The 14,206-nt window shown below is 47.1% G+C and overlaps 1 protein-coding gene across 1 annotated transcript in view; it reads left to right on the top strand.

Annotated features, from left to right (window-relative positions):
* The window catches only part of RINT1 (RAD50 interactor 1), a 205,282-nt gene that overhangs the window by 101,010 nt on the left and 90,066 nt on the right, over positions 1 to 14,206 (top strand). Inside the window, exon 8 of the mRNA XM_069229853.1 lies at positions 2,143 to 2,368. Coding sequence (XP_069085954.1) covers positions 2,143 to 2,368 — 226 coding nt within the window. The remainder of the gene's footprint in view (positions 1 to 2,142; positions 2,369 to 14,206) is intronic.

Raw genomic sequence — 14,206 nt, 5'->3', positions numbered from 1 at the left:
TCTCAGTAGTGGAGAAATCTCACCACCAGTGGTCTTGGATTAGCGCCCACTGGAGGTCGCTTGGTCGGCACTCTGTACGCTCGCCCAATGGAAAAAAAGCAGGAGAGCGTGACTGGCAGAAGTGCAGTTCACAGCCAGTTCTCCATATACTGCACAGGATCATGTCCCTCGGCTCCCTCTGGCAGACCCACCAGTTGGACATTGTTTCTATGTGATCTGCTCTCTGCATCCTCCTCACGTTGCTCAAGTACTCACACTCTGTTAGCGCCTTCAGCGAGGTTTCCAGGCTATGTGTGCTATTTGGTAACATCTGGGTGTCTTGTTCCATCAATGTCACTCTATCTGCCAATTTCCTATGGTCCGCATGCAGGAGACTCAAATCAGAGGAGACCGTGGGGATCCCCTACGGTGAGGCACAGGCGGCAGTCCGCCAGTTCGCTAGTGGCCCATGGCTGGTCGCCTGAAGCAATCCGCGAGGTAACAAGACCTATCTGCTACGGCTTGCACTTGCCTCCTGCAGTGAGCACCCCCAACAGAGAGCCAGTCGCACAAAGGTCAGGTCAGAGCCTGCGTGACGCGAGCATAACATCAGTGATAAGAGGCAACTGAGGTTACCTTGCAGTATCTAGCTCCCCCAGTGTAGTACATCCGCTGCTATAGGGCGTTCTGCAGCTTGGGATTAGTATTAGTCAGGGATAATATCTGTTCCGTACAGTCCGTTCTACTGTTTCATCTCACACCCGTCACTAGATCCCCTCATCCAGGCAATAGTGTTTTGGTGTAGTTATGGGCTCAGGCAGCATCTGCAGCATCCAATATCAGCATCTCAACCTTTGCACGCACGAGGCTCGCACTGCAGCACTGTCCCCAGAGAGCTGTCACAGCACATCCAGTCACTACTGCATCTGCCCCTCTTTCAGCCAATGCAGCCTCTGGGGACCCCTATGCCATCAAGGGGTCCCGCTTTTAGTCCTCCCAGCAGCAGCAGTATCCCCGTTCCAGGTTACCCTTATTGGCCAGGGCTCACACCCCAGGCGGGTGCTGCTCACCTCACCTGAGGATGGCCACACAGAGCACCCTCCATTCGGCCCTCGCGGCACAGCTTCCAACACTCCGCACCGCCTCTGGTGCTCACCGCTCTTGTCAGCCGTATGGCCTCAAGGCCGTTGCTGGCACTCTGCTGCGTGATCCACTCCTCTGTGCGCCATTTTGCCCCAGAAGCTGTGCTGCTGCCGCTGAACCTCTCGGTCACCCGCGGGTTCCGAGAAGGAGGCTTGCGGCGATATTTAACTCTCTCACTCCACAGGGCCCCCGCCGCGTCTCTGCCGGCCCTCCTCTCCCTGCACTGGAACTTAATTAAACAGGATAAATGGGTGGCATAGCAGAGTTCCACTAATACATGTCTGCCGTGTTAGCTCTTCAAGCCACGCCCCCAACCAGAGGCCCCTTTCAGAGGCAGCAAGTCACTGATGGACCAAAACTACCTCCCCTGACCAAGCATTGTCATACCAGCGACATCAGCAGTACAGGATGCACTCAGGGTACACTTCAGGGCTACAACTCCAAGGGATGAGACAGAGGAACTGCTGGCAAGGGAGCCTTTTCCTCCAAACATTGACTTGCCCCATATCAACCTAATCACACAGGACCATTCAGAGGAAGGGGATGGGATTAAAGGATTTCTTACCTGCTGGGAGAAAATCATCTCAGATCAGTGGGTTCTCTCTATCATTGAGCACAGCTACTGCTTCATGCTCACCTCATCTCCACCAAACATCCAACCTCGCATACACACACACTCAGCCCAGAACACCTGGTCCTACTATAAAAGGAAGTTTGTGCGCTCATTCTCTAGGGGGCAATTGAACCTGTTTCTCCTCAGCACCAAGGCAAAGGGGTCTACTCTCTATACTTCCTTATCCCCAAAAAGAACGTCTCCATCCTTCTTCTATGTACTACTCCATCCGTACGCTCAACAGCTGTGTGAAAATAAATCCAGCATTGGACATGTACATTACTAACTAAAGGACCAGTCACGCCATACCTTATGACTGGAAAGACGACTGAAGAAAAATAATCTACCGCACTAAAAAGTAAAAAAATATGCTTACAGGGATTGTAACCTATTCCTATCTTTTTCAGCTGGAATTCTCACGTGGTTTGGTGATGCTGGTGTTGGAGAAGCTGGCGGCTGACATTCCTTGTCTGTTGTATGATGACACACTGTTTTGTCATTTGGTGGATGAGGTGCTGCTCTTCGAAAGAGAACTACACAGTTTGCATGGCTACCTTAGGAGCTTACCAGGCTGTATGCACATCCTGTCAGAGGAAACCTGCTTCCAAAGGTGGATAACGGTGGAAAGGAAATGTAAGAGCCTTGAGAGTTGTTTGATGCTTTTTTAACACTAAAGGATGAGTATTGATTACATTGTGTTTTGGCCAATATCTGCTCATGTGTGTGGTGTCGCTTGTGAAGCACTGCCTACAGAATGTCTAGGTCGAAGCCTCCGGTTTGCAAAGACATCTTGGGGACATTTTGAAAGCTTTTCTGTGAATGCATTCCGCCCATGGCTTACTGTTGGCTTTGTGGTTTGTAAGTCAAAATTGTTTGCTTCATATTTTCTGGCTTTATGTGTTTTAGGCTGGCCAGCATTACTTTGTCCCTCCCATGGAGCACAGCTGTTCACCATCACTCGGTGTATTCTTCGACAAGGTTTCCCTTTCTGTAAACACGCCTTTAAATTTTGTTCTTATCTGGTCACCTTTGCTGTTCATTCAGAGACAGAGTTAGATGTCAGGCTTTCTTTTTAAGCGAGCTTTATATTCACTTTTTTTCCCTGACTTCAAAGAGAGAGGATTTATGTGATAATCCTGCTGTGTACCCATGTGAGAGGAAAGGCTGTAGGGTTTTCTAGTACACAACAAAATTTAAATGTCTGTAAATGAACTGTGCATTACTCAGAATTAGGAAAGCACAAATGAAGCACAATTTTTTGTAATTCTGAAGCCTGGTGGAAATAAATATTGTAATATTATCAAAACAAATCAATACACTTTGCGATGCCATTTCCACACATTATTGTTTGTGCGCTGTATAGTTGTATCAGTAAAACTGAGTGTCTTTGCAAATGTAATGGTCATCACAATTGAAAATGTGTTTCTGTAATGGCAGTGCTCTTCCACACCATGCATACTTCACTCTACGCAATTCCATACTATGCCGCTCTACTCCACTGACATCAGTTCACTCTGCAAAACTCTACTCCAAGACACACTACGACACTCTACTCCCCTCTACTCTATGCCACTCCACTCCTCAATACTGTATACAACTTCACTCTACGATACTCCACTCTAATACTCTGACACTCTACTTCACCAGTTTACAATACACCACTCTACAACACTCTACTCCACAACACACTGCAACGCTCTGCTCCCCTCTACGCTATGCACTCCATTCTAGGACACTCCACACCACCCCACTCTGCGTCATGCGACTCCATGCCACTCCATTCCATTCTTCAACACTCTACACAACTTCACTCTGCGCCACTCCACTCTATGCCACACCACTCTAGTCAGTTTCAATTTAGGCCACTCTACACCACTCTGCACTACTCCAGTCTACAACACTCCACTTTACGCTGCTCACTCTTACTCTCCACTCCATTTCCACTTTACTCCACTTTGTAGCACTCTACTCCATTCCACCTTACTTCACTCTTTGATACTACTCCACTCTACGCCACTCCACTGTACAATACTCCACACCCCTCTGCAACACACTTTGACACTTCATGCCACTTGACTCCACTCTTCACTACTCCGTGCTGTGCCACTCCATGCTATACTACTTCACTCTGACACCTTACTCCACTCTGCACTACATCACTCCACTCCACTCCACGGCACTCCACTGTATGACACTTTACTCCACTCCATGCCCCTCCACTCTGACACTCCACTCAATGACACTCCTCTCTGCATCACTCAACTCCACTCTATGTCACTCAGAGGCACTCCACTGTATGACACACCACTCCACAACATTCCACTCCACTCTAGTCCACAACACTCTGGCCTTCATTACGAGTGAGGGAGTCTTAAGACCGCCCCTCTTGTGGTGGCGGTTGGACTGCCGCCAAATTGATGGTCCATCCTCCACAATAGGACCGTGGTAAAAGTGCCATGGTCAGACTGCCGACACTGTCACTTTTAGGCCGTCCGACAGCCTGGCGGTGCCATGGCACTGCTGCTAGGTGCTGTCATGGGGGCCCTTGCACTGCTTAAGTGCATGGGCAGTGCAGAGGCCCCAAGGAAAGCCCCGTAGCACTTTTCACAGCCTGAATTACGAGCCGTTGTCAAAGTTGTGGTGAGTTTCCCGCTGAGACAGTGGATAGAAACGCCTGCAAGCTCATAATGAGGCCCTCAATGTCCCTCCACTCTATGTCCCTCCAATCTCCGATCCTCCACTCTATGACACTCTACTCCTTGGCACTTTATGCCACTCTTCTCTGTGACATTTTATGCCACACCACTCTACAACACTCTGCTCCACTCCACTTTGGCACTCTACTCCACTGTACTAAACTCTACTCCACTCTGCCACTGTACTCCACACTATGCCACTCTAATCCACTTTACACTGCACTCCACTCTGTGCCACTCCACTCTGTGATAAGCCACTGTATGAAACTCTACTCCACTCCTGTCCACTGTATGCCACTTCAATCTGTGCCACTCCATTCTACTCCTCTCTATGCCACTCCACACTACTCCACTCTGTGCCACTCCACTCTATGCAACTCAGGCACTCTACCAACTCTGTGCTACTTCACTCTAGGCCACTCTACTGTAATCTGTGACAACCCCACTCTACGCAACTCCACTCTATGTGACTCTATTCCACACCACTCCACGCTAGGCCACTCCACTCTGTGCCACTGTACTCTGAAACTCCTCTCTGACACTCCACGGACACTCCACTCTGACACCCTGTGCCACCCAACAGCACTCTATGCCATTCTTCACCACTCCACTCTAATCCATGCTGTGCTACTGCACTGCACTCTACTTCACCTTACGCCACTCAGTGCCACTTCACTCTAGGCTACTCTACTCCACACTACGAAACTCAACTCTGTGCCACTCTATGCAAATCTACACCATTCAACTCGTTGACACTCTTCACCATTTTACACTATTCTACGCCTCTCCACTTGATGCTGTGCAGCACCACTCTGACACTTTACTCCATTCTAGTGCACTCCACTCTGCTCCACTATGCAAGACTTTACTCCACTCTACTCCATTCTACGGCACTCTACTCCACTCTACATCATCCCACACAATGACCCTCAACCCTTCTCAACCCTTCTCAGCTCCATGCCCTTCATGCTCCCAACACTCTATGCCACTCCACTCTACACAACCCTTTCCAACTCCACTCTGCAACACTCCACTCCATGATACTCCACTCTGTGACACTCTACTCTATGGGACTCCACTCTACAACACTTCACTCTAGGCCACTCCACTCTACACCACTGTATGACTCTCTGCTCCACTCAATGGCAGTCTACTCTGACACTACACTCTATGATAAACTTTGCCACTCTATGCCAAAGCACAACACTCTACACCACTTTACTCCACTGTACTGCACTCTACGGCACTCCACTCTGTGACACTTTTCCTCACTCTGACACTTTACTCCAATCTGTGCTACGCCACTGAGTGCCCCTCCGTGCTACCTCACTCCACTCTATAATATTCTACTCTACTGTACTCCATTCCACTCTACTCTGCCCCACTCTACACCCCTCCACTCTCCACCTCTCCACTCTACAATACAGTCTACAATGTTCCACTCTAAGCCACTTCACTCTATGACCCTCCACTCTACGGCCCTCTATGGCATTCCATAACACTGTACTCTACAACACCCCACTGTACGCCACTCCACACTGCACCACTCAACTCTAACACTCCACTCTGCTCCACTCCACATCACTCCATTCTGCTCCACTGTATGCCACTCCACTGACTATTTGCTCCACTCTACAACACTTTACTCAACTCTATGCCAGTCTACCTCTTCCACTCTACACCCTCCATTCTACACCCCTCCACTCTATGCCACTCTGCGCAACTCTACACCACTCCACTCTACTTCACAACACTGCACTCTAATGCACAACCCTACACTGTACTCCAGTGATATTCCTCTCTGACACTACAATCTACTACACTCTGTGCCACTGCACTCCACTCCATGCCATGCCACTCTCCTCTGTGTCACAAACCTTTAGCCATGCTGAGCAGCAGCCACACTGGTTTACAACATGGCTACTACACATTGGCAAAACCAATAGCTCTTGCATAGGCGAGACCTACTGGCTTAGCCAATGCTAGATTTTTTATTGCTCTTTTTCCTGGGTTCTGCAACTGACGTCTTCGAACATTCCCGAAGTTGCACAAGGCAGCCTTTTGTACTGCGAAAAATAAAATTGTCTTTACTCACATTAGCTTTGAAAAGAGGTACCATCTTCTCCTAGTTCTCTGCCAATGCATTTAGGGGGCCACCTGTTTATTCTGGAAGTGCCCTCCCAGAATCAGACTGCTCATGTGTCTATCATGGCAGACACTAAGGATTCTACTAGAGGATAAACACTGTGGAGACTATTCACAGACTGCATTTTGCAGTATGTTTAGTAGTACTACAGTAGTATTACTAATGTACTACAAAACGCTATTCACAGTGTAAAGGTTCCAACTACACCTCTCCTATATTTCATGTGTGATGATCTCCATCCTGTCTGTAGAGTCTCCGCACATAAGTATACATTTTAGTAGTAAAGGTGGGAGGGATAATGAGGAGGGGCTGGAAAATGGGAAACACTACTACAGTGGGGTTAACAGAGAAGGAAGGAGGGGTTAATGAAGGTTTTGGGAGGGGTTTAGGAAGGGATGTTCACCAACCACAAAAGAGCAATCCCATTCTTATTCACAAGCTGCAGTTCTAAAGTTTAATTGAAACTTCAGAAAAAAATATTTTAATATAATATATTCATTCCTGGGAAGATTTATTGTTGGTAAAGGCTAGCACTCACTGCTCTCTAAATTGATGCAACAGCGACTAATTGCTGCAGGGCAGGCTTTTCTGAGAAATTATTACAGAGGTCACCATTACCAATGACCCCTTTTTGGGTTACTGACAACTGCTGGCTATTCACCTACATTTAAATCCTTCTTCCAGGTTTTTTGAGGGAAGGTAGTGCTCATCAAGGCAGACAACATGAACAACATGTACTATCTACAGAAATAGGGCAGAAGGCATTCTCCCAAGCTCTGTGTTAGTACAGGAGATCTTGCATTGGGTGGATCCCCACAACATACAACTCTTAGTGGAATTTCTTCTGGGGATGGACTTTGACTCTGCTCAGCTGAAGGCTTCACCAAATCCGCAAGTGGCAACTACACGCACCCAGCAAATAGACCAGTTCACCATCCATAACCAAAGCCCCTTGGCAATGAACTATGGATGGACTGGTCATGGATCTTTCCATACTCTTTTCCTCCTCTCCTACTCCTCCCGGACGTAGTGAAGAAGATGACTCAAGCATTTCTGATTCTAATGCTGGTGTCTCCCATGTAGGCTACACAGCCCTGGTAATCTGAGGCCTAACCTTCTCACACTGAGACAAGGCCAGATCAGACACCAGACCCCAGATAGTTCAACCTAGTAATCTGTCTCCTGAGGTTCTAGAACTTTTCGTCTGAATCTCCCCAGCAAATGCATGACTATTCTTTATTAAGCACGTAGGTCCACTACCACTTTACTTACCTGTTACGTAGCAAAGTAGAAGAGGTTTCCAACAACTGCATTCCCAAAAACATGGAACCCTAAAGGCTAATGTCCAGGACATCTTCTGCTCTCCCTTTCATCTGCAGGAGTCAAGCCTCCTCCACACCTCAGTTCGTCTGTACCTATCTCCATGGCAGCTTATATGTGAAATAGGGAACATTCATCCCACGTTAGGATCCCTGGAGTGAAGGATTTCATGGATAGTTTTTAGAGGGTCATACTACCCAGAATACCCCATGCCTCCATGTGGAACCTTAACGTAGTCCTCACAAGGCCCATGGGACCACCTTTTGAGCCTTATAATTCCTTTCCTGGAAGGTGGCCTTCCTAGGGCCATAATGTCTCTCAGATACAGGTGATCTGCAAGCATTCACCAGTTGTTCTTAGGACCAATCCTCAGTTTCTCCCCCAGGTGGTTTCACCTTTTCACCTCCAAGAAACTTTAGAGGTACTGTAGTGTGGTCAGTTTTACGTATATTTTGCGCATTAGCTTCAGGCCTTAGGCCTCTGTGCACTTTGCCCTAAATATATTTTATTCATTTGCTAACAGCTTAGAGCCTCTGTGCACTTTGCTCTAAATGCTTTCTATTAGGCTTCGTACTGTTATTTTACAGAATAGCCAGTTTTACGGTGTTGTTTTTTATTCATATCACACTGTTTTGCCTACTTCAGCACTGGAGTTCTTCATAACATATTCACTCTGTGCTTTAGTCAAGGATACAGTCTGGTACATTGCCGATAGACGTGGTAGGAGTCTAGACTTGCCATTCCTGCGTAGGAACATTTTGTGATCACGATGACATGTTAGTTATAAAATCACTTCCTTGTCCCAATACATGCAAGAGGGAGATTCCGACCAGGGAACCACAACTAGACGCTGACTGCCTCGTTGCAGATGCTGAACCAGATCACAGGCCTTTGCTCAGGTATGAGTGTGTCCGTCTCCCTAGTGATACAGAAAGGCAAGCTGAAAGCTTAACATGCTGTGCTCTAAATAGAACAAGCAGAGGGAGAGTAGAAACGGTTAGGAATTATGATAGCTTTATTTCTATGTTTTACTCTCCTGGTTACTATATCAATCCTACTATGTTGTATTGTTCTGGTTATTGCGGCTCACGCCTTAATATCTAAAATACAGTCGTTTTATTAAAACATTATATAAAACTTATACTGTCTTTGTCATTTGTATATGAGACCATATTGTGAATGAGAGAGTTGGTTTGGATCTGAGTGACCACGACTTCCCTGAGAAGTTCCAAAGATGTCATGCGCTCGGCTGCCCAATCATTTCTTCCCCGTGGGAGAAATGAGGCACTGCTAGTTAGCCGGAGCAACAACCGGATTTAGGGTGACAGAGTTCCTTACACGTGGGTCAGACTCAGTCCCCCACACCGTTATCGATCCTGCTGCCTAGAAATCCAGTAGTCTCATTTAGGATAATGAGAGCCCATGCGACATGGCGCCGCCAACGTTTGGTCTGGCTCTAATGTTTGGGTCCAACTGACTCTCTCGGTCTCGTATATATTTTGACTCCTCAGTTCCGTATGCGGAGACGTCCGTGGGGCTGAGGGTTTCTGCCACCACAGGTTGGGTACATCCTATTACTTAGTGGTTGGTTGTTCAAGCTTGAACTTTGAAAGGAAATACCCCGATATTGGTGTGCCTTCTCTGTCCTAGAGCTATTATTGTTATACTAATGGCGAATCCAGTTGTAGTAGATATACCGCTTAATATGCGATTTCCGCTCACGGGTCATCTGATAGCACATGGACTGACGATCCAGGGGGGTCCGGTCACTTTTGTGGTTGACGCCCATGCAGCCTATAGATCAGAACTTTTTTATTCTTGGGTCGTATTTCCAGCAGCTGATGGGGGTACAAATACTTTTCACGAATATACTGTTGCGAATGTCCCTGGACAATACAGGGCTTATGCATACTTAGAAATACCTTTATCTTATCAAGAACACCATAATTGGCTTGATGGCGCCCTCCCACATTCAGTAACACCAGTACGGTTAGGTCCGTTGAGTAATGATGGTCCGACCTGGCCTTTATTGGCTACATATACACCATATCCTGGAGTGGCAAATGTGGCAGTGGCTGAAGTGCGTCGTTTATATGTGGAATTAACTGCAAAGTACAGACGATTAGTTCAGTTTGTGATGCAGACATTAAATACTAATGCAGCGCGTGCTGCTCCAGCTCATCCACATGCGGTGGTGCCGGGAATAAATCCGGCCACTGTACACTCTGTAATGGGCAAGGTACCGGCTAAACGTGAGGAGACTCCATTTTGGCTGGCGCAAAAAATTAATACGCTGGAAGCAGTATTTCCCCATACGGGACCTCAGGATAAGCATAGAATTTTGACGATGTGTTTGCCGTATGGGATGGTTCCTACGGTGGATCTTTGTAATACTTGGGGCACGGTGTTTGCCGCTCTCTATACTACAGCACACGGTACACCGACTTTGGCTAATTTGCCGGAGGTGCTTAAACAAATTCAGGATGAATATGGGGCTGCCCCTGCCTTGGATTTAGGCATGCAATTGATGGGTAATTTTGACGCGGTTTCTTCTATTATTTTGAGTAATCTCAAGGGGGAGGCTGTAGCACTAGCAGTGCGAATGCGTCTTCGGGACGTTCCGCAGATTAATCAGGAGCGGGAACTTCCGAGAATAATAGCTGAAACATATTCTAGTATTGGTCGTGATAGCCTAGGGGCTCGACCGCAGAAACCACAATTGCAGGGTAAAAATAATAAGGATAATTCTAAGCAACAGCAACCTGAGGGTGCGAAAAAGCGCTGGGATAAGAAACAGCAAACACCTAAGAAAGATGGTGGGCAGTCTCCGCAACCGGAGACCCCACAAAATAAGTATAATCTCAGGAATAGGGATACTTTGAAGACGCCTGCTAGATATCAATATACTGATACGCGCCAATCTCGTTCCTTTCAGGACTCCTCAGAGAAAAGAAGTGAGAGAGGTGGGCGGTCAGAGCGGAGGACGGAGTACGTGAAACCGAGACAGGATTCACAACGCTCAGCGGAGGTTTCTATTAAACAAGAAGAGAAACCGCTGCAACAAAAACAGCAGTTTAAAAAGAAGAAAGTGGCAGCAGTCTCAGTTAGACATGCCGCTCAAGAAGAGAGTTCTCTTGACGAACAAGACATGGGCGTTAGCGCTGTTAGACAGCGCGGCAGAGGTCACAATAGTTCGCCGGAGTCTTCTAGAGCATCTGGAGGCGAAAGCAACTGATGACTTCATACAAGTCGAGACGGCGGATATGCGAGTCTCTGATCCTGATCAAGTATATCTTGTGACTCTACGATTAGAAGGGGACATTGACCGCGTTGTACACTCCATCTTTTGGGACCATATGGTGAAATCATATGATGTCCTGTTGGCCGAACAAGATTGGCCACCTGACTTTGTTCGCGACTGTCCAGTTGGGGAGGAGGTTATTGCGCCTTCCTTTTCACCACTTGTTCCGAGAGAACTAGCGGAGTCATATGGTAAAGCATGGGCTCTAGCACAAGCGCCCGCCCTATATAGAAATAATGTGGGGTGGGATAAACAATCACCTTATCATGTAATTCCCATTAAAGGAGAACCTCAGCCACAGCCGCAATATCCTATTAAATTTTAAGCAAGGGCATCGGTTCGGAAAATTCTTACACAATTGGAGTACCAAGGTGTGATTGAGCCTTTTGTCTCGCCGATGAATAATCCCTTATTTCCGGTTGCTAAACCGGACCATTCCTATAGGATAGTGGTGGATTACAGACATTTGAATAGTCATACACGCACATATGCTATACAGAATTCACATAGCGCTGCGCTTATGAATAATATAGTGCGTAAAAAATACAAAACAACCTTGGATATCTCGAATGGATTTTTCTGCCAGAATATAGCACCCGAAAGTCGGGACTATACCGGTTTCAGTGCGTTTGGCTCTCAGAAAAGTTTTGTCGTTTACCTCAGGGGTATAAGAATAGCCCAGGACTGTTCTCGGCTCGTGTGACTGAACTTCTGCGCGAGTTGGACCCTGAGGCGTTATCATATGTTGATGACATTTATTTGACGGACGATGAGATTCTACAACATCTCAGTCGCGTATCGCGCATTGTTGTGGGTTTTGCTGATATTGGTTATAAGTTTAATTTTAAGAAATCGAAGATTGCCTTCCTCAGTGTTATTTTCCTGGGATATGAGTTATCGAGTGAGGGCAAGAGCCTGGCGGCACATTTTTTGGAGAAATGTGCTTTACTGCAGCCTCCTAACACGGTTCGGAAGCTCCAGTCTTTATTGGGGTTTCTGAATTATGGCGGAACTTACATTCCTGATTATGCTACACGTATAAAACCCTTATATGAACTGATTCGCCCGAATTTTTCAAGTAGATTTTGGACGATTGAGCATACACACATACTGCGAGAGCTGCAGAATGATCTCTTAGCAGTTAAACATTTACACACGCGGGACAATAAAACTCATTTGGTCATCAGGGTGATTCCTGGGGCTCTTGGATTTACGTATGTCACCTTTAATGAAGGGGAGACAGTCCCGATAGCATACAAGTCCCACTTGTATTCTGCTGCAGAACAACGTTTTGCACAGACTGAGAAAATTCTCACTGCAGTACAGATGGCTGTGATCAAAGAAAGACCGCTAGCCCAGGGCCAACGCATTATTGTTGTTTCCCCAATTCCAGCCTTGGAGGCTGTTACAAAAGCGAGTGTTCCTAATTCGAAAGCTTTACACCCGCGGTGGATACAATGGGCTACGTCTTTGACGGCCACTGATGTGGATTACATATTTGACCCTAAGCTGCAGACTCAAGAATTTCTTCAATATGAAATAGAGTACCCGGTTCCTGCTGGCACATTACCTATTGACCAATATGAAGTGGTCATGTATACCGATGGCTCTGCGCAACCGGCGGTTGGGACTAAACAACAGTATTCTGCTGCTTGTGCGGTGGTGAGCGGGACTATGGAGGGGGGAGTTTTCTGCCCCCGACATACTTATACTAAAACATTGGGAGATTGCACGGCACAGCTGGCTGAGCTCAAAGCTCTTTTGTTAGCGTTGGAGCATGCAGAGCCGGCGATATTGACCTTGCTGGTCTGTGACTCCTACTACTGTGTGCAATCCTTCAATGAATATCTGCATTATTGGAAAATGAATGGGTTCAGAGATTCTAAAGGCAACACCATTAAACATAAATTGTTGTGGGGTAAGGTTGCGGGTCTGAAAGAGACGCTTCCTAAAGTCCATGTTGTACATACACTTGGACACCAGCGCGTTGCAATACACGTTGCTGGGAATACTTTGGCTGATGAGGCTGCAAAGGCGGCAGTGACTATCGCCACTGTAGCCGCGGTAACTCGTTCGAGTTCAAAACCAGACATAGAGATTTCGGCTGCCATAAAAGCTACGGCTGATGGCACGCCATTTCCTAAAGGATTCCCTTCTAAACATAGTTACTGCTTGAGTGGTGCACTAAATGCTGTTGTTAATATTCCAGGCGTTGGTGTACGTGAGTTACCGAATAAGATTGAGAGAGCTCGATTAATGTCTGCAGCGCATGAAGGGGTGGCATCTGCGCATGCTGGTGTGGCTGCCACGATTTCGCTTTTACAGGCCCGTTATTGGTGGCCTGGTCTCTATAAGGAGACATAGCAGTATGTCCTTTGTTGTGACTTCTGTCAACAAATTAAAGCATCGTCGGCTAGACGCCCGCAGCAGACTCCTCTTCTGATATCAAATAGACCATTACAGTGTGTGTACTTGGACCATTGTGGTCCACTGACACCAGATAGTGCATACAAATACATATTGGTTGCTGTAGATTCGTGCTCCAGATTTGTGTGGGTCTGGCCACAGCGCTCGGCTGACGCTCGGTCTGTTATTAAAGATTTGCGTATCTTTGTCGATACATTTGCAGTTGCGGCTTTTCATTCGAACCAGGGCCCTGCTTTTGCCTCTAAGGCATTCAGGGACACCATGGCTTCGTTGGGGGTCCAACTCCAATTCTCGTCTCCATTTCATCCCGAGGGAAATTCTGTCGTGGAGCGTTTAAATCGTGATTTAAAGCAATCTTTAACAGCCAGGGTTATAGGTACGGGTCGTAGTTGGCTAGCCCACCTGTATGGAGTACAGAGAGCACTTAATAACTTGCCTAGAAGGTCACTGGGGGGTCGTACTTCATATGAGTGCCTGTTCGGAACACGAATGTATGTTCCTGATCTGGATGGTCCTGGTGTGGAGGCGGCAGATACGCCCTTTGACATAAATGATTGTGTCACTGTTTTGCAGGATTTACA

The sequence above is a fragment of the Pleurodeles waltl genome, chromosome 4_1 (assembly GCF_031143425.1).
Source record: "Pleurodeles waltl isolate 20211129_DDA chromosome 4_1, aPleWal1.hap1.20221129, whole genome shotgun sequence".
Taxonomy (NCBI): Eukaryota; Metazoa; Chordata; class Amphibia; order Caudata; family Salamandridae; genus Pleurodeles; species Pleurodeles waltl.
This window is presented reverse-complemented; position numbering and strand designations above follow the sequence as displayed.